The sequence below is a fragment of the Pterocles gutturalis genome, unplaced genomic scaffold (assembly GCF_000699245.1).
Source record: "Pterocles gutturalis isolate BGI_N339 unplaced genomic scaffold, ASM69924v1 scaffold3443, whole genome shotgun sequence".
NCBI classification, from domain to species: Eukaryota; Metazoa; Chordata; class Aves; order Pterocliformes; family Pteroclidae; genus Pterocles; species Pterocles gutturalis.
The window spans coordinates 21,416-46,038 of record NW_010117782.1 but is presented as its reverse complement, the minus strand read 5'-3'; the positions used below and the strand labels follow the sequence as shown (position 1 = coordinate 46,038).

Here is a 24,623-nt window from a genome sequence, read left to right as displayed (position 1 = left end):
GTACTCGGAGAAAACGCTCTTCCCTGGTGAGATAAAAGGCTGAAGTTTAGTGAAAGGCAGCTTCCTTGCCAATATTATTTCAAATGTATTTGCATTTGCACATCCAGGGAGGTCAGGGGTTAAAGCGTGGTTCCTCCACTGCGGAGTGAGGGTGGTCCCTGCCAACCCCAGGGACAACATCTGGTCCTTCCAGCAATACCCAGATGATGAGCAGGACTGAAGACACACTTTTGCTGGGTTCCTGCCTTGTCAGTCAAAGACTAACGCTGATGTTCTGGTACAATAAAGCACAAAACACTGAAAGGTAAGCCTACAAAGTGCAGCTAGTAGGACTGGAGCAGGGGTTTAGTACATCACAGCTCAAGCTGAATCCACAGCCCTGCTTCTGAACACTACCACCTTCACATCAGCTCTTTGCTCATGCAGAAAGCAAGCCAACATCTCTCCCACTCCCCTTTCCACTGGAGTCCAGACAGTTCAAAAGAATGACTTTGAATTCAGCTGCTCTCCAAAGCAGGGGGAGGGAGCAATGCATCGGTCCGAGGGATGAGTGACAGCGACCCACCTCACCTGCTGAAGCCGAGCTGGCTCTAAGGCTCTCCCTTTTCAAGGTACTGAAGCAGCAGGGCTGCAATCTCTCTGGGTCACTCATACCCCTCTTAGCCTCGAGCACATTGGCCATTGCCCAGTGCAATGGGGCTACGGCGAAAGCAGGGCTGGCAGGGCTCACCGGGACGTGCCGCAGACCCCAATGCTTTCCGCCAGCATCCACCGACCTGTCCAAAAAAAAATGAACCACCGTGCACACATCTGCCTCAAATCCACTGTCTGCACAAAAGCTGAAGGCTAGGTGAGCTAACTTGCTCTTTACTGAAGAACTACACCTGCAGGGACACCTATTTCTGGACCATCAAGTAGGTCTTCCACGGTGATGTAGGTCTTCCACGCGTGATAGCTCCAACTGATGCCGGGGAATGGCACAACCCGTCTGTGTGTCTCACACTGCCCTGCACCCTGGCAGCACGAGGACTTACCTGTTGTTATTCTTCAGTTTAATGTGGTCGCTGGTCTCCAGGATCTGCCCGTTCCTCAGCCAAGTGATCTGCGGAGGGGGTTCCCCTTGGGCCACGCAGGTGAAGATGGCAGTAGTGCCCACAGGCCGGGAAATGGACTGGGGATGCTGCACGAACTCGGCGGGGGCTGCAGGGAGGAAGGAGAAGCAGGATGAGAAAAGTCGTGATGATCCCACTTTACCCTGGTTACAAAGCCTTGTCTGCCTGGGACCATGGGATGCCTGGGACCATGGGATGCCTGGGACCATGGGATGCTTGGGACCATGGGATGCTTGGGCAACCCACAACATGGGCAGCAGGTAACTGGGGTTTGGAAGGTGTGTCTGTAATCAATGCCATGCTGTAGTTTGGTTGCTCGTCCTGGCAGTCACAGCTTCATAGGCGGCCATAAAATGGAAAAAAAATTCCATAAAATGGAAAAAAAAATCCATAAAATGGAAAGCGTGCACAAGGACCACGCAGGGCCATCACCTTGGCAGAAACTAGCCCTGTGCTATGGAGGCTTGCAAAAACCAGCGCATAGTGACAGCACCAAGAGCGGTGAGGAAGGAAGGCTGCGACCACATGCGGCAATTACGGTGTTTGCGGTTGGGGAGATGTGCTGTTTCATCGATGGCAGAGCCAAAGCCATGCCCTGGCTTTGCCCAAAGGACCCGTATGGCATTAGCAAATGGAAAGAAATGTGTGGATCCACAGACAGCAATCTGGCAGGTTGTTCTTTGCCCAGTAAATATCAGATTTGCTGCAGACTCTCCTGGTAACAATAGATTGGGGAGCCCTTTTTATCCCAAATCTACAGCCTTGGGGTCAAGTCTGGCAGAAGACTCCACCATGCCTGTAACTGCTGCTCACCTCCTAACCAAGTGTTTTCACCTTTAACAATAACGTTTTTAAACAGAAAGTGATTTCCCCCCCCTTCCAGCACCTCAAAAGAGATTTAAAATCATTTATCAGAATAAACCAGCGTGTCAGCCTACAGAAAGGAGGGTCTGAAAGCCGCTGCCAAATAGGTGCGTTGATTCCAGCAGTTACGCTCCAAAGGGCAAAGTGATAAATATACTCCACGTCACTGCTGAAACCTAAAATCAGGTGGAACTGGCAGCAATGAAGACAAACAGACAAGAGGCATGAGCCTGGAATGAATTTACCAACCAGCATCCTATAATGGATGGCTGGCTGTAAATTTTCCCGACAAAAGCAAGATTATCCAGGGAGACACGCTCAGTGCCGCTCGCTGGTATCTTCCAAGTGGGTTCTGCCACCAGAAGAGATGCGGGGATGGGAGAAGGGAGCAAACTGGGACAGCAAAATGGGTTGAGGGGTGGCCAGGCTGCAAACGGGAGCTGCCATGCAAGAGCAGAACCTCGTGGCCAAAAAACCTCCCCTGGGGTTTGCTGCAGCAGCACAGGGTGATAAAGCTCTTCCCCAGCTGCGTGCGTCCAAGGGAAGAGCATCACCACCGCTAAGAGCAAAATCATGCACGTGACGAGTCCTGCAAGCAGAAAGACACAGAAATTCACGGAAGAGCCCGTCTACCTCGAAGGAGCCCCCTTTTTCATTTTTAATAATCAAAGGGAAGCGGAGCACGGCAGGTCTGACCTGTGTTAGCTGCGGGGGGTGTCCGCCGGCAGAGTTTATTGTCAGGCCACTTGTGTCAGCAGTCGGGTCTGCTAATGAACCTGATCTCAACAACCTAACGGTCACGGATTTCCAGAACCTCCTGCTAAACTTCCCCGCATGCCAATCGATCCCTTGTCCTTTTATTTCCCTCCTACATATTTCCCCTTCTAGACTTTATAAATTAAAAATAAAAAATTCAGGATGGGTCAATAAAAGTTGGTAGCATGGAGAAAGAGGGGGAAAAACCCCCTCATCCCAGCAGTGAATGGTCCCTTTGTGGCGTACAGTGAGAGCATTAAAGACTTGATTTTCAAGACTTCCTTAACCTCCCGCCCCTCGCTTTGTGCTGGCACGGTTTTGCAGGAGCAATTATTTTGCAAGTGGCTGTGCACCTCTCTGCTTTCATCTGGGCTCATGGGTTGCACCCGCAAATCCTCGCAGGTGCAAAACCCCGATGCCAAGGAAGGGCACAGCCATCTTCCAGCTCCTCGCCGCAGCTTCATTAAAGATCCGACCGCTTGGCTCCTTGCCTCTGCCACCCCCCAGCTTCGCCAAATCTCAACCTCGCCGTTTGTTCCAGCAGAAGCAAAGTTGAAATATGGAAAGAAGCACCCGGCGTAACCCTTCTGGAAATCGCCAGCTCTCCTTATCCTCCCTTATTAGCCCGTGTCAAGAGGGAGTAATTGGAGCGGTGTCGCGTGTGGCTCGGGGGTAACAAACGTGCAGCTGCGGCCGCTGGCTCAGCGCCAGCCACGCTATTCAGCACCATGGCCCCTTGGGTTCCTTGGGTCCCTGCTCCCCTCTGCCATCCCTCCTCTTCGCTGTCTTGCTAAACACAACCAGCTCAAAACCCGAGCTCCTGTTTAACTTGCTTAAATTCTCTGGGGAGTAGGCGGATGCTCCTTCGAACGGCTCCCACCTCCCCTGTGCCGAGCTGTCCCTGCTCGGTGGCATCCCTCGCTGCAACACGTGGGATGCTCTGCTCTGTTCCTGCTCCTCCTGGCTTTCTCCGGGTGTCGCTCTGTCCTGTTCGGGTCTCACCCCACTTTTGGTGCAGAAGGAGCTGTAGCAGCAAAAGAGCTCAGGCTGCAGCAGAAACCCATGGAGATTAAAAACTCCTTGTCCCCATCACCAGCTTCTGACAGCACCAGGGAAAGGACATGGTCTGGGTGCCACCAGGGTCTTCACGTGGGGACAGACTTTGCTGCAACAGATGTCCCTCTGCTAGTGGAAGTGTCCCTACCCATGGCAGGGGGTTGGAACTCCATGATCTTGAAGGTCCCTTCCAACCCAAACCATCCTGTGACTCTATGATTCTACCCCCGAGCAGGGTGCACCGACCTGGCGTTGGTACCAGCGTCCCCTGGTGCATGGTCTTGGGGTGAATGGCTCCTTCCCTGGACAGAAGAACATCTGCTCTCCTTCTCCCAGGTCCTCTCCTGCCCTTTCAAATGATTTTGACAAGAACCAAGAATTTGCCACCTCTGGCCCTGGGTTACCAAGAAAGGACCAAAAGCAAAGCCCTGCCTTCAGCTGATCCCTGTCTACTGCCAGCCCTCCACCCGCCTCGTCGCTCATAATTAACAGAGCATCGTGTCAGCGCTCATCTCACCCTGAGCGCCTCTCCCCCTTCCCCACGACACGCCAAAAGGCCATCGCAGGCGGTCAGAGGAAGCGCTTTTCAGCCCTCCATGAAGAACTTAATGAAGATATTAATGAAGATCGCTGTCAAGAGCAGAGGATTCCCACCTGGCAAGGAGGAGTGGGCAGGATCCAGCCCTGGCTTGCAAAGCACAAAAAAAACCCCAGAGCATTGACTATTCAGGATTTAATGGGAGGGAAGGGATCATGCAGCTTTAATGAAAGGTGTGACACTGGTATCAAAAAAGCAATGATGCTTCATACCACCCCCAGAATCGTTAACGAAGTGCTTCAACAGCTTTCACTGTCCTCACCAAAGTGTGATAGCACCGAACAGGGGGTTCTAACAGGAGACCCGGATGGGCTCCATCTCTTTAGGGACATCCCAGCAGTGACCAGCCACCAGTGTGTCCCCCAAGATAACGGGGAGCATCGCTGCCTTCATCGTGAGTTTGCGGCGGGGTGCTTATTGCAGCGCCCGATGGCTCACCGAGAAGGGCTGTGCGAAGGCTCGGATCCACCCGTGCTGGATGGATCCTTGGCCCTTTGCACCTCCGTATGAAGCCGTCATTAACTCTCGAGTGGCAGGGTGAGGGAGGGAGGCTGAGGTGAGGAGAAGGAAGAATAACATGGAAACAACAAAACCTCATAAATTAAGCTACCGGAACCGACGCTAAGGGTATAAAGGAGAAGACAGGTCAGCGGGGAAGGCAGTCAAGCATCAGGTGATGGGAGATTTAAGGCAAAGAACTGCTGCTTCTCTCTGCTCACTCCAGGGGATGCCCAGATGCTTACGTGAGTAACTCTTTACACTGTAGGGCTGGTGGGTTTGCTAGGGCCAAAGACAGGAGCCATGAGCGTGTTTTCTGGGAAATTGGCAGAGACCCCTCCAGGAGGCTGTCCACCAGCCATCAGTGGGTCCCATGAACTCCTTGTCCCAGCAAGGTGAGGTGGGACGTGTTTCTACATCACCTCCTGGCGTGCTCCCGGGAGGATGCTCCAAAAGGCTCAGGCACCCCAGCTCACTCCAGCATCCCGAGAGATGAGATCTGAGTGCCTGTCCCTGTGGCTTTTCTTGAGAAGGCAAACGTGGGCAGCAAAGGGATTGCTCCACAGGGCACGCTGACCCAGGCAGCAGGTACCAAAGCTGGTTTTGCAGCGTGGATTTAGGGCTATACTTGGAGGACAAACCAAGTACCACGAAGCCAAGCATAAAACAGCCACCACAATATGTCTGCTGCTGAATTCAGCCCCGCAGCCAAGGCTCGCAACGCTGACGAGCAAGAACAACGGAAGAAACATCAGGAAACGCAGCGGTGGCCGGATCTGCTGGACCATGGAGCACTGGGCCGGTTCCGCCGGCAGAAAGCAAAGCGAACAAGGCAGTCATTGTCAGCGGAGCCTTCAGAAACATGTCCTTACGATGGGCACTCATTTATGAGATGGGATCTCATTTTTCTGCATAGCTTTCAGGAGGAAATGAAGCGTGGAGTGGAGAACACTGGTGACCATCTGGCCATTCACAGCCCATCAGTTTGTTATGACACCAAACACATAATAAAGCACAAAAGATTGCACAGGAGGTAGAGAAAAAGCGCTTTGATATTTTTTTTTTTTTTTCCTTGCCACCGAAGCCTGCTCTTCCCTTGCACCGCACGCACGCACACCCTCCGTTTCAGCCGGCGATGCATTCGGCCCTTCGACAACTCCCCCCGTGAGACTTTTTCATTCGCAGCCTGGCACAAAGCAATATTCAAATGGCTGCGCTGGGATCTGAAGAGTAAAATGGAAACTTTTCTTGTGTGAAAACCTTACAAAAGAGATCAAAGGAGCCTAAATGGCCAGGGGAGGGCAGGGAGGGAGGGAGCGCGGGGATTGACGCCTTCTCTGAAGGGAGGAGGAATTCCCAGGAAGATAATAAGACGGCGTTAGATGATCTGAAGGAAAGCCTGCAACGCAAAAGGACGTTACTGCCGGAAAAACAGCAGAGCCCTGCAGCAGGACACCTCTCCCTACGCGGCTGCTGGGATGGGGACGGGACCAACGCTGGCAGCAGGAGGGAGGACGTGGTCTGGGTTCCAGCCTCCCGCTAACTTCTTCCCTTACAACAGGAAACATCGCCCATCCTCCTCCAGTTTCCCACCTATAAAACGTGCCTCCTTCAAAAGACGAGGGGGTGAGTTAATTTGTGCCTCCAGGCACTTCAAGGGCCCCTGCATAAAGGCAGCGAGTACCTGGCGTGCTCTGAGGATGCTGTATTGTCCTCGCCTTGTGCTAACTTCCTCTCCGACCAGGCTTTTGAGAGCCCGCTCTTTGCTTTTATTCTCTTTATGGATGTAATTTGCATCGCTGACATCTTGACAAAGATAAAACCCACAGTCTCCCATGTCAGTCATTATCGCTGGGTTTTCTTCCCAGACAAACCTGAACAGCGATCATTTGTACCTCTCAGCTGGAAAATTCCGGGAAAATGAGATTCAGAGGAAAGCAAAGCTCCTTCCAGAGGGGAGGGTGACAAAACTGGGATGAGCCCCGCTGCCTGGCCAGGGTTTGCCATTAGCTTCCCTGGGGAACGACAGCCTCCCAAAAAACATGGAGCATTTTAGGGATGGACAACAGAATCTGGGGTCCTGGACACTGCAGCTCGTGTCTAAGGGCTACGCCAAGGACGCGCTGGCCACGCTGCTCCATACCACTGCCAACCGCTCTGCCAATGTTGAAGGCAGGAGCATCGCCCTTCCGCAGCGAGGCTGGGCTCCAAAGGCCCTGTGATTACCATTTTAGGGACAAAATCCCACCTTGGTGCCCCGGCTGAAAATCCATAGTGATTCTAGCCCAGATGAACTCCAGCACTAGCCCCACTGCTCAGAAGCTGACGTTCAAATCTCCAAAGAGACTGAAAACTGCCGACCTGCCCTGGTGAGACCGCATCTGGAATATTGTGTCCAGTTCTGGGCCCCTCAGTTCAAGAGGGACAGGGAACTGCTGGAGAGAGTCCAGCGCAGAGCCACAAAGATGATGAAGGGAATGGAGCATCTCCCTTATGAGGAAAGGCTGAGGGATCTGGGTCTCTTTAGCCTGGAAAAGAGGAGACTGAGGGGTGACCTAATTAATGTTTATAAATACGTGAAGGGTGAGTGTCAGGAGGATGGAGCCAGGCTCTTCTCTGTGACATCTAGTGATAGGACAAGGGGCAATGGGTTCAAGCTGGAACATAGGAGGTTCCGCTTGAGTATGAGGAAAAACTTCTTTACAGTGAGGGTGACAGAGCACTGGAACAGGCTGCCCAGAGAGGTTGTGGAGTCTCCTTCTCTGGAGACATTCCAAGCCCGCCTGGATGCGTTCTTGTGTGATCTGATCTAGGTGTCCTGCTCCGGCAGGGGGATTGGACTGGATGATCTTTTGAGGTCCCTTCCAATCTCTAACATTCTGTGATTCTGTGATTCTGTGTGATTCTGCCTTTCCCCCTCTCACGCCATTGCTAACAGGAGCAGTCGGCAGTATTCAACAGCTGTATTTTTACAACTTCATAGATTTTCCAAGTAATTTCTTTTGGCTCTGCCTGCCTGCCTCCTGTACATCAGCTCTGCCTTTGGGTTTAGCGGACCTCTCTCTTTGCTCACCCAGAAATCCAACAGCAAAAGAAGCGGTGAGTTTTCACCTCCTCTCATGTCTGATCAGGACCTGGGGCTCAGGAGGCATGAGCAGCCCAGGATAAGCACCCTTAATGTTCCCAAGGGGAAGGAGAAAAGGGATGCCAGCACCCAGGGACTGCAGCTCTGCACAAGCCGTGCGGTGCCAGATCCCCGCCAGCGACTCCCAGGACCTGTCAGGTGAGCATCAGGGCTGGAGCAGGGCACTTTCCCCATCACCAGCATGAAAGGTTCAATTAGCTCGCTCCGGCGGGAGGTGTATAATTTTAGATTCAGGATATCATCAGTCAATAGTTAATGAGCGAACTGATGAGAGCGCGAGATGCTTTAAGTGGACGCGCTTGAAGAGGAGGTGAGTGCCTGTAATCAGGGGCAGATTACTGCCATTCAGAGCATGCTGCCAGCTGGGTTTGCCTTCTGAAATCCTTGCCCGGCTCCCCTCACCATGGAGACTGGTTGCATGGAGCAAATGGAGGAGATCGGTTTGGTTTCCTGAGTCTTGATCTCTACTCGGGGCTAAATCACCCTTTACAGGTGGCATTTCAGGAGATTTGCTGCGGGGAAGGGCAGCAACCTGCATCTCCTGGGCATCCCCCCAAAGGGTGCTTTACTCACGGCATGGCAAGGGGCTCAGATGCAGTGCTGACTGCTAAAGAAAACATTCTCACTGACTTTTTGGAAAGGGTTTTAGACTTACTGGTGCCATTCAGCTGGAAAGCAATACTCCTGAATATCACAGCAGGAGTGATAACTATCATGCAGAGAGGTCCAATATGAGAACAGCGCCCGTGTCCCCATATGACTAAGGACCATGCAGGGAGGAGAGACAAATTTAGCTGATTAATTCAGCCCAGGCCTTCCACTGAGATGTGCAAGTATGATAACAAGTAACAACCGGTGCCCACTAAGCCAAATAAGAGCAAGTAATTGGGTGGGAAACCATTGCAACCCATGCAGCCAAGGCCCTAGTTGAATGACACCTGGTTGCCACTCATCTGCGTGGGACACAGAGACATACACCCACCTGGAAAACCACGTGTCTGGAAAAGAAGTCCTTTGTCTGATACCATCCAAGAAGCAGGGTCAGCATGTGTCCAGCCCAACCCATCACCGTGCCCAGGCGACACGTGAGGGCACAGCAAAGTGGGCACCACCGCTCCCCGAGCCCCAGGTCTGCTCACCTTGTACGATGAGCCTGCCCTGCGCGGTCCTTCGCACCCGAGTGCCGGGTTTGTTCGCGGCGCACACATAGATGCCGGAATGCTGCACGTTGAGGTCTGAGATCATGAGGTTTCCTGTCCCCAGCACCTGGATCCCCTCCACACCAATCGGGCGGCCATCTGAAAGAAGGGAAAAAAGAGTAAGAGTCACACGCTGGACCTTTGGGTGAGGTTCTCTAGGGCACAGTGCTCGGTGAGGTCCAATCTAAGTACTCATGGAGTGGTGCCATGCTCTGCTACTGGGATTTGCCAGGTAAAGTCACTGGGCTTTACCTGATGCACTTAGCAGAACTGCCTTCTGGAGAAAACCAGGATCCACAGGTGTTTGCCCAAAACCCACACTTTGTGCTGCTCAGAAAACCAAGGTACCATCACAGGAAATGTGAGAGCTTTCAGCCACGTGTTCACATCAAGATGAAGCCCCCAGAACACTTTTCAACCAAATGGTTAAATCAAATTAAATCATATCAGCTTCTTACATTAGACTGACCAGGCATCCCACCACCTCAACAGCCTGCTCCAAACAGAGGTGCTCTGGGAAGGAGAAGACCAGCCAGCCCACAGCAGTACTTCCTTTTTTGCCTGCTAATCCTTGATGGACTTTTGTGGCTTCAGAAGCTATGCAAACACTGGATTTTCAATTTCTATTCCTTAGCTCAGGGCCAAGGAGCCAACCTCTGAGCTGGTGGCTAGATCTGCTCCAATGCTCTGGCTTGGAAGGGCAACTGGGAAGGGCTGCCTCCATCCTGAGCGCTGGGTCTGAGAGCAATGTTCCCAAAAAACCATGCCTGGGCTCCAGCACAAGGTCTTCAAAACTGAAGCGCTTCACCTAAAGCAGGTCAGTATCAGGGAATTCACTTTTTTCCGACAAAGCCTGTTTTCACTGGAAAATTCCCAGCCAGCTCTAATTACAATGTGTTTCATTAGTATCAGGCTATTGCTTTTTATTGTTTCATTGGTTTGTGTTTTAAGACACTGCCTGACAAAGGCAGCTCTAAATCAGCCCTAGCATGTGCCGGGGTGTCTGAGCAGGGGAGAGGTTTTACTGGAGAAGCACTTAAAGGGAGCACGCTTTCATCAGACGAGAAATGGGAATCCAGCTCCTCTCTCACCTTCGTTCATGGAGGAGGTTAAAGAAGCTGCAGAAACGGGAGAAGCAAGAACCAGCCCTGGTGATCTCCCCAGCTGACTATCCATACATGTCCTCCACAACAGCATAAGAGCCTGTGTCTTGTGCTTGGAAGTCATGGTTAGGAAAATTAATCTGAAAAATTCCTCCTGGGAGCTCTATTGGTCTGTGCTGTCATCTTGCTCAAGAAATGGAAGAAGCCAAATGAAACCAGAACTGCTCTGCAGGAAGCAACGGGTCATGAGGAAAGAGCTGAAATACTCTAGCTCCTCTCCACTCCTGGGGGCCACCTCCTGAGAGATGCTAGGGAACGGCTGTTCGACCCGCCTTCAAATTTATCATCATCCAGTTTCCAGGGACGTTTAGCGCTGAAGGACCTCTGACTCAGGCTGGTTACCAACATTCACAACACACAACTACTTCAGTGGCTGCATCTGGTGTAATCCAGCAACAGGAAACCTTCATGGAGAACACAGAGGGAAATACAAATTGCCACGGGGTTGCTGCAGTCACCCTGAGACACCCCATTATCCCCAAGGATTTCCTTCATGCCTGACCTTGGGCAGGTTTCATGCTTCAACACTGACAGGCACGCAGGGCGAGTTCAAAGTTATCTCACATTCCTATGCTTTAGATGTAATATGCTTTGCATAATGCAAAATATTACAAGGATTTGGGCCATCCACAACCAACAGGTTCTGGAATAGATTGGGAAAACACAAAGACAAAGCAGCACTCAAGGAGAGGGACAAATTAAGCATCCACCCAGAAATGCCACTGTGCAACCTGCTGGCCAGCAAGCACTCGGATCCCCACGGAAAGGCACACGATGGGATGGAGAGCATGTGCCTCTGGCAGCGTTAGTGAGAGCAGCGCGCGTTCACCAGCTCACCAACCTGCACCACCGAAGTGAAAGATCCCATCTCAGATTAATGGCAGCATCCTGCTAGGAAACATCTGCAAAACCTGGGCTGAAAGCTACAAAGCAGTTCACAAACAGATCTCCTGCCACGCTCTTTATATATTGTTTTTCACGAAATTTTTAATCTTCAAGGTTTCCTTGCTTCATTAGGCAGGCAATGCCAGACCACTTCGTTATTTGCATTGCAAAGAAAAATGCTCAGGTCTTTCAGAGAGAGAAAAACAATGTCATTAAATGATGAAATGATCACATAGCTGGCCAAGCCACTGCGGCAGTAAATAGCTCAGTCATAAAAAGGACAGTAAAACATGACCTGTCCCATATTTAATGAGCAATAAGAAGGAACCATTCCTTTCAAACAGCATTTGAACCAAAGTGTAAAGAGGTCTGAATTAAATTCAAATTGAACTTGATTTAGTCTTTTAAATGAGACCTTTTGGAAATCCTTATTTACAACAGGTGTAAAAATCACATCTCTCTCTCGAGGCAGGGACGGGACCCGTGAAAGATGCGAAGTGGCTATACCTGGATGCTTCATCACATCATTGCCTTAAGAAATACCACAGAAATGTGACCTGAATGTCAGCAGTTTTATTGTATTATTTATAACCTGCTACATAATTTAAGCATGCAAAGACCCGGCCTCGATATGTCCTCGGTTGCCTCTCTCTAGCTCCAACGATTAATTAGAGGTGCGGTGGTCTGCAGGAACGTCTCCTGTCAACCCAGTATCTTTCATTTCCCTGAAGAACAAAGCTCTCCAAGCTTGGAAACCTCGGGGGATCTGCCATTTGATTCAGAGAGCGTGGCCACCTCCAACAGCCAGCAAAGATCACCGTGCCGCATCATCCCCTACGCCTCCTGCTCAATTCCTCCCTTCCAAAAAAAACTGAAAAGGGCTTTCTAGAGAAATATCTCTGCTTTCCCAGCCTGCTCCAGCCTTCTCACTCAACCGGAGCCATCCTATGGTCAGCTAGAAGCTCTTCAGCTAATATCAAGTCCAATTTGTCTGACAACACATATAAATAATACAGAGTATTTACACAAGAAATCCCTCGCATCCGGAAAGCTCAGCGCTTTGCAGAAGTGCGGGGCAGAGGGACTGACAGCTCACACCTGCTCTGCAAAGCTTGATATCTATTTTAGCCCTGTTTCACTTACACAGGGACCTGAAGGGTGGCTTGGATCAAGGGATCCAAACCCTGGAAACCCACCTTCACACCATCACTTGCCATCGCCAAGTCATCTCTCCATGGAGGAGATCCGAAAGACCGCCAAAGCTAACATTGTCGCCCAGTTCCCAAAGCTCTCGGGACCCACACAGGCTTGAAACTGCTCTTCATTTAATATGACCTTCTACTTAGAATCATAGAATAGTTAGAGTTGGAAGGGACCATGGAGGTCACCTAGTCCAACCCCCCTGCAGTAAGCAGGGACATCTTCCACTAGATCAGGTTGCCCAGAGCCCCATCCAACCTGACCTTGAATGTTTACAGGGATGTGTCATAATTCTTCTTATGAAGTCAAAAGCAGAAAATTTGAGGGCTCAAAACAAGCCAGCCTGGGTGGAAAAGTCCAACAGATTCTCTCTGTCAGTCCCTGATTAACAAAGGCTGAAGGAGGAGGTTGAGCTGGTTGTGAAGAGCAGCCGGGCAAGCGGTTAGTAAAGGAGACTGTTCTCCAACTGGGAGATGCTCCCAAAGGATTCTCCAGCTATGGATCAGTGGAAGCTTCCAGGTTCCCCGTTGGGGTGAAGTTTGGATGAAAGACGCCTGTGGTTTGGGAGCCGCATTATTTATTTTTCCAGGGTGGATTCGATGCTTTCTGGAGCCCGTTCTCCACCCGCTAATGGAGTGATTGGCACAGCGGCACCAATTACGGAGACCCGTTAAAACGTGCCAGGCGATATGAATATGCAACAACACGAACGCCTTTCTTTCATAAGTAGCAAGTAGAAAGAAAGTAACAACTTTCTAATGTTGATCATTTAGGTCTTTTGTGAATTCTTTGTATTGTACCATAGTAGCCTTCCACTTTTTAGCCGCATGGGTCTCCTGCTCCGGCGGACACCGGGCACCATGGATTAGCATATTTAGAGTACATTGCAACAGTTGACTATTCAGTATGTGAAGTGGTGAAATTTACTCTATTATTTCTAAACACTTACGGGAACGGTGCTCCTGTCAACCAGTCAGCCATCTATTGCAAGCTTCTGTGTCCAATAAGTTACCAATTAATTGGCTCCTACAATTGTTGTATAGTTTACTTCTTGAATGGCTCCCTCTTTAGTAATTTCCTTCCCATTGTGCCAGCCTTTCTGACAACTTCTGTATAACGCTATCAGATAATCGCTGTCTTTTCTTTCTCGCCTCACTTTTCTATATGTCTCTAAATAGTTGATTATTCTGCTTTGGTACCTTTGATGGAGGCCAGCTCAGTGGCCTGTCACTTAAGGGGTAAGGATACATTAAAATCGTCATTCATTCCAAAGGCTTTGCAGTAAGTGCCCAGGATATTCATTTGTGCACACATACAGGTCCGAGCCTGAAGTGCGTAGCTCTGAAAGGAAAAACCCTATCTTCCCTGAACAAACCCTTAATGATTTTACGTTTCTCTCAGAGCCTGCTCTCTAATGAATGTTGACATTTCATGCACGGCGGGTCACAGGGATTCTGTTTGTGGGCAGGGGCTACAACATATTCCCAAGGAAATTAAATTCAAAATTGATTGTGTGACACTCAAAAACTAGCTCAGAATTGGAATGTTTTCCTTCCAGCAAAATATCACTGCCTTTCCCCTTGAAAACCAGACAGGTTTTAGCAAAGCCAAAGCAAAAAAAAGTGCAACTATTGCCATGGCTTAGCTTTCCCCTGCACCGGAAAGCTGGAAAAGCAAAATTGTTCTTTTGCTCCTTTCTGATAGATAGAAGAAATGCCACAACATCCAAACTGTGAACAAAGGGGCTCAGAGAGACCCTCCAGAATGACAGCACGCCCTGCGCAAAGACCTGGCAAAACGGCAATGCCACGACTCTTCTTCATGTCGACCAGGCAGGGAAGATGTCACATATAATTGACTTTTTTGGTTTCAATTAAGTCAGGCCTATTGCTAAATCTAAGACTTTGTGGCCATGGATTTTTTTTTATTTCTGGGAGTGCATTAAAAGTGGGATTGTTTCTAAATTGAGGAATGAACTGCTTATTTAAACTGAACCAGCTCTGTAGGAGGAACTTCAGGAGGAAGCCCCATGTACAGATGACAGATGCTTGGAGGAGCTCCCGTCCAGCATAAACCCCTTCCCTCCTCATCACACAGACACAGACATGAAAGTGCTTCTGAAACGGCTACAAAGAGATGCCAACCCCACCAACTCATCAAAGAGCCTGTACACCATGGCGCTGTTGAGATGGGTGTCATATGAAACAAGATCTTGCGATGCTTTGGACAGGAAACATCCCTGCTGAAGGGGAGGGAACGTAACGGGCTCTCCTGCTCTAATTCTGCTCCTGTGCTGCAAAGCCGCGTGGAGAGGGTCTTTATTTTTGGGGAAAGGCAACACTGAGCTCAGACGATCCAGACAAACATCGCAGGAAGCTATTACATCTTCATTATTGCACTGCTCTATAGAGACAAGTGTTTTGAAGAAGGTAATAAGCACTTATAATTAAGGCAATTATAAAGTAGTTTATTATAGTTGAGCGCTAACATAGAGCTGCCTTGTGTCCAAGAGAACCAAAACAGTGATACAGCCTATCTGGGGAATTTTTAAAACAGCATCAATCTGACTGTTATGGCTCTAGAGAAAAAAACCCAAGCAGTTAGTGGCAGACACAAGCTGATTTTACAAGTCACCAGAGGATGCAAGCAGGAGGGCAAACATGGAGAAATCGTGCGATGGATGCTGGATACGTGTCCTCATCCCCTAGCAGATGGCTCTGGAGTGGGAAGTCACCCTTCCCATGAGCTGGACCTTGACCCTTGCAGAGCCATGGGGACAAAGTCCCACATCCAGTGCAGCAGCACGGGGTGGGATTATCCCCGTTTGTGCTTCACAGCCACCCTGGGGGACTCGGGGAGATCAGCAGCCCCAAAATGATGTGACTTCACAGACCACAAAGGCTTGGGAAATCCTAACCGAACCCACCCCTGCAGTGCACACAGGCGGAGTTACAAGCTCTGGAAGATAAAAGCCATCAGGTCTTTGCTCAGCACAGATTTCTGTAGGGCAATGGACGTGTCACTCTGAGCAAAACAGCTTCCAACCTACTATCACAAAGTTAGAGCCTAAAATAGCCCTTGCTTCAGACTGGGAGAAACACGGCACTTCGCTCTTCCTCGCTCGTACAATGCCATCAGACACTGATTCTGCTTTCTCTGCTGATTAAAACAAATATCACAGACCCCAGCAGCAAGCATTTGTTTTTCCAGAGCTTCAGACCAGCTACTAATTTAAACACTCTCTTCCCCTCAAAATTTTTTCAAACTCCCTGAATAGGCAGCAAGTTTATTTCAAGTGTGTTTTATGTGAAAGATGTGTTTGTGTATGATTTTGCTTCTCTGGGCCAACTGTGGTGATGTTTTTGATGCAGCTGAAAAAAGACGCTGTCACTGGAGAGAAGATAAAATTATCACCTTTCACGAAACATCTACAGGTTTAACCAACCCACTTCTCCAACAGGTAAAAACAGCATCTTGGCAGAGAGAAAAAACAAAACCTAGACATGAGGATAAAAAGCACTTCAAGCCTACAATTAACAGCAGGGGGAAGGGAAAGGACGAATCACTTGTTGCATGAATAGGTGGCACCCACCTATTTCCTACATGATGGCAACAGAGAGGAGGAGGAGGAGGAAATCCCGTCACCCCGGGGCTTACCTAGGCGGCTCCAGGAGACGATGGGCCGGGGATTGCCGGTTGCGATGCACTCCAGCACGGCGGTCTGGTGCACTGTCAGCGTGAGGTTCTCTGGACCGACGAGAATCATGGGGTCCTTGTACACAGTGGAGTGGGAGCCTGCAAGGACAGCACCATCGTTACAAGGCATCCGATTCTCTCTTGTTTAATGGTTTAAAGGCAGGGACCGGCACCTCCATCGCTCTATGGGTCCCAGGACAGGGACATGTTTTTCCTGCACATCTGTGCCTGCCTCCTGCTGAGGATCTCTCTGAGATGCACCTGAAGGAAGCTCCTCTGATGACTGCAGCCCCCAGGGTGGTCATTTCCCTGCCTTTTGCAGCACCCATGTCCTGGCCCATGCGGGTGTAACTGGGTGCAGGGCGAGGCTGCACCACCTTGCTCTGATACAACCACAATACCACCCTTGCTCACGATGAAATCACGAATTGTTTATTTGCACCACAGTAGCACCAAGTGGCAGCAACCAAGAATGAAACTCATCGTACAGACTTATAATAAAATAAAGCCCTGGCACAAGGGCTCTGGAAATCAGACAGGCACAGGACAGGCAAAAGAAACCACATTTCATCAGACAGGAGGAGGCTGCGGGACATAAACATCATCCTGTGTCAGGTACACCACAGCTGAACCCACATCTGAGTCCCCAAAAGGTGCCTTATCCCTGGGGAAAAGCTCCCTTCAGCCTTCACTCCCTTCTGTTGGGGAAAAAAAAAGGAGATACTCTCCATCAGAAAACAGGAACACAGATAATCTCTGCCTTAGTCTTCTCCCCATTTCCGAGGAGAGCTGGGTTACGCTCCAGAAGCACCGAGGTCAAGCAGTGTTTAAGGAATTTCAACAATCTGACAGCCGCTGCTGGCAAAAATGCTCCGTACACCTGCAGAGAGAAATATTCGGGCTGGTTGTGTCCCTCCGAGCAGGAGAGGGGCAGAGGAGGGCTGGGGAGCTGAGCGCTGCCGCGGGCCGGGCTTTGCTGCAGGGACCATCCCACGCTGACTCCTGTACGTGGACTTTCCGATATCTAAAAAGCTTCTTAGAGAGAAGTGATCCAGCAAAACCCATCTGCAGGGGCTTTTCTCCAAGAAAAAAAATTCCTTTTCTTCCTGCGCTTTTTAGTGTTACCCTTTCACAGCAGCTCAGGGGCTGAGCTGGGGGATTTCGCAGCGGTCCAAGGGCAAGCAGAGATCAGAGCGGCTCGTTTGTTAATTGTTCCTACAGGGGCTAAACGGGGAGCGATAAAGCCACTCCGAGGTTGTGTCTAAATGCACAAAATCCAAGAAAAATCACCGTGTCAGTGTGACTTAAGAGTTGACTTTCTCACTAAACGCGTTTCAATGCGAGCCGTAAAATGCAGATTTTTTTATGAGAACCAGAATGCACAATAAATTCATATGACCGGCTGGTTAACCCCAAGAGATGTGAAAAACAATACCTTCCCCCTCAGTACCTCGGAGTGCCTTTAAAACCCGTGTAGATGTATTGTTCTAAATCACAATACTAAATGTTCATGCTTAGAATAATACGATATTATCATCGTATTATAGAGCGATTTCCATATTACAAAACGCAGAGAAATGAAATGAATTGTCCAAGGTCACTCAAGAACATCAGTAAACAGGAGCATAAACCAGAATTTATAAAACACTCTATTTTGGCTATAAAAAAAATTTTAAAAATCACAATTTTTGATTTACATTCTGAGTCCTAAATGCAGGGGACAGGATGCTCAGATGCCAGCACCATGCAAAGGGCTTGACCGTGCCCGACCATGAGGGAGGAGGTTTCCTTCTCCAGCCAGAAAAGCTCTTTGCTGCAGGGTCAGGAAGGAAGGAGGGACAAAACGAGGGACTAGAAGGTCAGGAAGGAAGGAGGGACAAAACGAGGGACTCGTGGCAGGCAAGCGCTGCTGGAGCACAGCAGGGTTCGGGGCGACGCGGGGGGGATTTGGTTTGAAAGGGAAAAAGGCTCTAATGATGCACGTGGTCCCCAGGGACTCTGCCAGCAGCAATTGTGGCGAGGGCAGGGAGGTCCCCGGTGCCACCAGGAGTGACAGGCGCTCTAGCAGGGACGGGAGCATCACCGGCATGGGCTGTTAGATCTTGATCAAAAGGACAGCAGCAGAGAGAGGCGCAGCTCGCGCTGGAAAGGTGTCAGCACAGAGAGGCAGGCAGCCCCTCGGGAGCATCTCTGCTAAGCAGGCACTTGAAAATAATCAATCAGTGGGGCTGGAAGACGTCTCCATGCCGCTCGCTGCCAGCAGCTTCGCCACCGCTGCCAGCGAGAGGGAGGAAAGTGCTGCAAGCAGGCTCCTTCATCCACCCTCCTCCTCCTCTCCAGCCGGGCTGTGGCCCCCAGAGCCCATCTCCAGCCTCTCCCTCCTCCCTCCCCAGCCAGGGCTGAGTCTGGAAACCCCACAGCATGCTCTCAGCAAACTCCATGGAGCATAAACGGTTTTCACTGAGGTTTAACCCAGTGCAATGGATTTTCCATGGGCTGAGACGTGCCGTTACGGCAGCTCCGCTGCCACGCAATCACTGCAGCACGGTCCGAGCCCTTCGACAGACACACACCGTGCCTGTATTCATCATCTGAGTGCTTTAAGGAAAAGAAAAACCACAAATGTTTCACAGAGAGGAAACCTGGAAAATGTCCATCTGAAATGAGGGATGGGCAGAGGAGAACAACTAGCGCTTTCTGCCCTGCGAGAAAGAATAGCTCAGGCCAGTAAACTGACACAAAGAACTTCCCCAGGTTGATAATTTACCGTTCTCTTTTCCCTCCACGTGGCTCCTGTTCGCATAGATCAAGAAAACAGAGAAGTAACAGGCACCAAAAGCTCCCGGGTCTTTCAGAACCAGTTAAGCTGCTTTCTTTGCCCGTCAGAGCTGATACACACAGCATCACTCTTCCCTCAGCTTCACCCCACTTCACACGTGCTGCTTTTTTACAGTCAATAGGGCTCATCTGACACTCAGTACAGGTGCAAAGTTTCCTACTCCAGAACCAGCGGCCAGGCAGCCGTTCCGGAGGGTGAGGGCAGGCTGTGAGCCTCCAGCCAGCGGGTACCAGCAATCCTGCGTCTCTGTCAGACAGGAGGATCGCAGCGCACGGGAGGGAAGACCCTTGGCTGCAAATAAAAAAAGCTCCCAGAGAAACATAGCCAAGCAGCCCTGTGCAGGTTTCCCTTGCCTCTTATCTCCAAAACTCACATCCATTTCCACAAGGAATCTAGGCTGGTGCTCAAGAGCCACAGATGTGTCACCACCACTGTCACAGGGGACTACCAGCATCTCAGGAGGGTTCTGACCTGAGTCCTGTATCTCAGAGGCCACCCTGCCAGCAGGACACAGCCACAACTAGCAGGTGACTACCTCTTTGGCACTCTTATCTTCTCTGAAGGTAACCCACAAATGCTCTGAAGTCCAGGAGAAGCAAGCTGGCCTGTTTTCATACAAGGTGGTTGAGCACATCAAAGGCATTTCTAAGAAGAGGGCACAAAGCTGTCGTTCCCTCCTGGCTGCTCAACTGGGCTGGGTTGTACGATTTGACTTAATGTTTCCCCCTTCCTTCATCCTAGGAGCAGCTGCTGAAACATCAAGAGAAACTTCTGAAGTGAAAAGCCACTGACTTCAAATATGGATGGAGAACCAAGTCCAAATTCAGCCTGGGATGCTCTGGGCTTCTCCTTCTCGTCTTCCAAAGAAAGGTTAGCCCGCTCCAGCCGTAACACAATGCTAACAGCCTCCAGAACATAAGGCCCCTCTTAGACGAGTAATTGATCACCTTGTGTGCTGCAATTACTTCCAGAGTGGGCAGGTCTCATAAGGAACTGATGAATCTTCTACATTTCCAAAATAATTTATTTAATGTAAAGCTGCTGTAATTCATTTTCTCACCATCCTCCATCTACCCAGGAACTGGCACTAATTTACAGGCAAAGAGACAGATTTATCTGCTATCAAATGGACTGACCTGTCAGGAATAACAATCCAGAACAAGGAAGGTGCTGGCTGGACAGAGGGATGCTCCTCGATGCTGTTAGCCTGTAGCTCCAGACCAGCAGTGGAAAAAAGAAGACAGACAGACAGACAGACAGCACAGTGTTTACTGGTACGAACCTGACACGGTGAGCCTGGCCTCCCGGCTGAACTTCACATTCGCTATATTGCTAGCAACGCAGTGAAAAATCCCACTGTCTTCTGCCCTCAGCCCCGTAATCTGGAGGACCCCCTTGGGAAGCAGCGTGTACCTGCAGGAAGAGAAAAGCAGAAACGGAAACCTGTGAGGCAGGACATGAGGGGAAGGCAGGCTGGCTCCCAGCATCCCGGTGCAGAGGTGCCGACACCACCCGGGCGATGTAACCCCTGGCAGGCTGAGCCCACGCTTACCACTTCATCAATTCTTTATTTTTTTGGATATCTGAGCCTCTGGTCTTCTTTCACAGGGGGTATGTTCCCTATCTCCTGATGCATCCCTGAGAAAGGATGACTTTTGCTGGAAGGCTATGAGGCAGATGTTTCCTATTTAACCTGTGGAAAAGCTCTGGAAGCGCATGTGCACGTGAGCACAGCTGCCATGGGAGTTCTCACTCATCAGCTGAAGCACGGTGACCATGGAGAAGCATCAGGGGAAGCGTGTGCTCCACACTCTCAGGTCCAGGACTCAAATCCACGTGATCTTAAAACCTCAGACACATGGAAAGGCATGTTTAAAATAGATCCTGAGTGGCCATACATAAATATCAATAAATATTTGATATGTTTAAAACATTTAAATCACATATGCATACACACATATATGTATACATACATTACAGGTTGCTAGGCAACTGTGTGTTTAAATTGGCTGGTAGTAAGTCATTACACTGCGATGAGTTAGTACTCCATTTCTGCCTGGAAGATGAAGAATATCTTTTTCCCTATCAGCATATGGTTAAGTGCCTATAACCTGCTCCCTGTGCCGAGTTCCGAACGCGCGGCTCGGTGTCGGCGGCAGCGTGACAGCAATCAGTTTTACACGTCCCAAAGTTGATTGCAATCTCTCTGGGACTCTAAAATGCCCGTTGTTTTGGATGAATTATACCACAAGAAGCCTTCATTTTTGTTAACAATCTGCCCACAGCATTAGAAGATTCAATTCCAAAGCTATTATTCTGCCTTCAAAGCCTCCAAGTGCAAGACTCGGCATACAAATTTATATACACTTTATACACAGAAATGCACCGAGCGTGATTAATGCAGAAATCCAATCCAGTTCGAGAAGCAACTCTCATCACCCAGGCCCCTTGGTGTCAGAGATTAATCTACTGAGCTGACAATAAAAACCTTCCCCAGTAACTTTACTGCTACAAAAAGCCAAATCTGCTCAAAACCAGTACACTGAACATAGGGAAACTGCTTCTAGCCCACGTTCTCCAGGGCTTGGGCAAGCTCCCTGTGCTGGTGGAGAAGTAGCTTGGGGTTCTCTTGGTTAGAGAAGTCTTGGCTCCTCAGCCTTGGGGCTCCTTGGTCTTGGAGCTCCTCAGCCTTGGGACTCCTTGGTCTTGGAGCTCCTCAGCCTTGGGGCTCCTTGGTCTTGGAGCTCCTCAGCTTTGGGGCTCCTTGGTCTTGGAAAAGAGAAGTCCTGGTCACACTCAAATCCCTGCCACATCTCTGACCATCTCCACACCGGTGACCCTGGGCTCAAGTGGGAAGGAGCAATGATGCATGAAGGAGTTAAAGGGAACTCCATCTGTCCTGCAACATCTCATCAGGATGCAGACGAGGCATCAGACCCAGCTCTGCACCTCTTTCTTCTGCTGACAACACCTCAGACCACTTGCCCTGCTCTGCCACATCCCCAGTTTAGCACTTGTGTGAGTGAGGAGCCTTCAGAGGACATCAAGTGGAACAAATCAACCCTGTGCTGGGCTAAAAAAAGCTCAGATGAAAAACGCAAGGAAAAACAAAACCTGACAGTTGCAGTTTTCCACGGCAGGGCTGGGCCTCTTGGGTCCTTCTACTGTAAGTTCACTGCAACGCTGAAAAGGTCAGGCATTGTTCCAGCCCTCGTGTTTTCTCCTGCCTCCAAAGCACCCAACCACCTTCTGCTTCAGAACTGACATTTTTAAGAATAGGAGCTTTCAGGAAAATATTTACAGCTTCCTGGTTTCGCCTGTTCCCAACATACAGATGTCAATTCAGGATCGACGTGTGCTGCGACCGATTGTCTCCCACCATCGGTTGCGTGGCTCCCAAGCCCCAGCTGGGATGCCGGAGGCTGCCGGCACGGCGTACGCATTTCCTGCCACCTGTCCTCCACCGGGCCCCACCACCGCTTGGAGGATCAAACCGTGCTGAAGGACATTTCCAACGCGAAGGGAGCAGCCTGTCAAACACAGGAAGCGAGGACGTGCCGTCCCAGGTCTAGGCTGGGGAAGGGGGGCAGCTGAGGTTTCTCTTTAGGAGGATTGCATGGGAAATGGCAGCCCAGGTATAATTCAGTGCTTGCAGGAGTTGAGGATCCACGTGGAAGACCCTAAGCCATGGATCTGGCTCAGAAAGAGTTGCACAAAATGGAGCCACAGAGGGATGATGGATGCCAAAGCCACCCCAGCTCTGCTGGAATTGCTGGGTGGGATCTTCAAGCTGGAATGTAAACCTGAATGAGGGTTGGTCAGTGCAAGCCCTTGTCCCCTCCAAAATCAGCTAACAGGGTTTAGCTCTCTTGGGAGATGCAGTATTTCTGCACAGTGTTTGGCCAGAAGGAGCCCAGACAACCTATGACATTGACTGGAAGAGTCTTCCATGTCAGGAACGCTGGCCAAGACCCTCAGCCACCATCAGCTGTGTCCTAGCACAACTCTGAGAGCAAGAGCAAGGCTGGCCACCTTTTTCCACCCGGAGAAAGGACACAGTACATGGTTTGGACACGTCCTACCTTTCGTTGTCCGTGTTGACTGGCATACGGTTCTTCTGCCAGAGGATGACTGGCTCAGGCAAGCCATGGATCTGGCACTGGAATCTGGCAACACCACCTTCCTCTACCACTGCGTTCTGAGGGTGGATGTGGAACTCGGACATCGCTGGAAGACACAAAGAGAGACAAAAATATTCATGTGTGCCTGGAGAAACAAGACTAGCGGCAAGTTCTTGCTATACCTCTGCCTCTGCACATGGAAGTGATTGACTCAACCCAGACAGGAGACAGTGGTCCATGACCCACATGCCCCACAGCAAGGTCTACGGGGACAGCAAAATGCCCAGACATTGAACTGGCACTTGTCAGAGGCCATTCTCAACAGCTTCAGCAGGCTTTGGATCCAAGCTTACATCAGAAAAGAGATGCAAGCTACCATCAGAAACGAGATGTCTATCCTTTCCGTTGCTGCCAAGGTCCTATCTGCTGTAAATATCCTTCTGATATGCATGGCTTGACTGTTTTCTTTAAATATCTTCACCGAAAGAGCTTCCAGATCCCCTAGTAAAACTCAGAGCCCCTGATTTCCACCTGTCTGCCCGTGCTGCAGCCCGTTGCGTGCTCTGCCTCCCAGCACCGCAGAAGGAACGGTCACATCCCTGCGCTGCGGAGCAACAGGCTCCAGCCGACGGAAAGAGCAGCTGCCGAGAGCTCAGCAGCGCAGCTTGCCCAGGCTTTAGGGGCTGGGACCACCCCACAGTGACAAACCTCAGCGTGCCCACGCAGGATGAACGCAGCCCAGCCCGTCTCAGCACAGCCACAGCTGTAACTATTGTGCAGAAAGACTCCGGCATGCTGTTAGAGCTCCATAAATAATACAGTAATTATTACTATTAATTAATTGGAAGGTGCTGCCTGTTGACTCTGCAATAAACATATTCGAGGCTAATAAACATCCCAGTGGTTATTTAGCTCATGATTCATTTATAGTACCGCATCGGCGGGAAGACCGCTCACATTATCATACAAAATCAACTCCACGAGAGCCCCCCGCTCTGCACCCCCCGGCCCGATAATACCCCTCTCCCCGGCGAGAAAGCCTCGTCCCCTTTTACATGCGTCGAGTGTAATGAATGTACCTCTGCGAAGGAACAAGCTGCGGATGTGTCAGGGCAGCTTAATCATTCATCTGCAAACTCCAGTTGGGCGCGGGCAGATGGGAGATGGCCATTAGCGATCATACATTAAATATGTGTTGCATTAACCCGCGCTGCTCCCCCAGCCACCGCTCCCAACCCGCTGACTGCAGATTTGTTAAGCTGATCGAGGAACACGTAGCGAAGCCCCAACCCCGCGTAGCCGTAGGGTTGGGAAGGCGGGGTGGGATGGGAAGGTGGGGTGGGATGGGCAGCCAGCCCCACATCAGGATACGGGGATGGGAGTGGGACTGGGAGGGGGCTGAGCAGTGCTCCAGCCAGATGGGGATCACACCAGCACAAGGCAAAAAATCATGCAAAAATATCTTTCCCTTTCCCAAGATGAAATATCCTC

The 24,623-nt window shown here is 50.3% G+C and overlaps 1 protein-coding gene across 1 annotated transcript in view; it reads right to left on the bottom strand.

Moving 5' to 3' along the window:
- The window catches only part of IGDCC3 (immunoglobulin superfamily, DCC subclass, member 3), a gene marked incomplete at its 3' end in the record, with an annotated part of 40,530 nt that extends 16,604 nt beyond the window's left edge, over positions 1-23,926 (bottom strand). Inside the window, exons 1-6 of the mRNA XM_010075906.1 lie at positions 23,857-23,926; positions 23,094-23,238; positions 20,294-20,424; positions 16,134-16,271; positions 9,169-9,327; positions 1,035-1,200 (exon numbers count right to left, since the gene is read on the bottom strand). Of these exons, the coding sequence (XP_010074208.1) occupies positions 1,035-1,200; positions 9,169-9,327; positions 16,134-16,271; positions 20,294-20,424; positions 23,094-23,238; positions 23,857-23,926 (809 nt within the window). The remainder of the gene's footprint in view (positions 1-1,034; positions 1,201-9,168; positions 9,328-16,133; positions 16,272-20,293; positions 20,425-23,093; positions 23,239-23,856) is intronic.
- Positions 23,927-24,623: the final 697 nt, after the last annotated feature.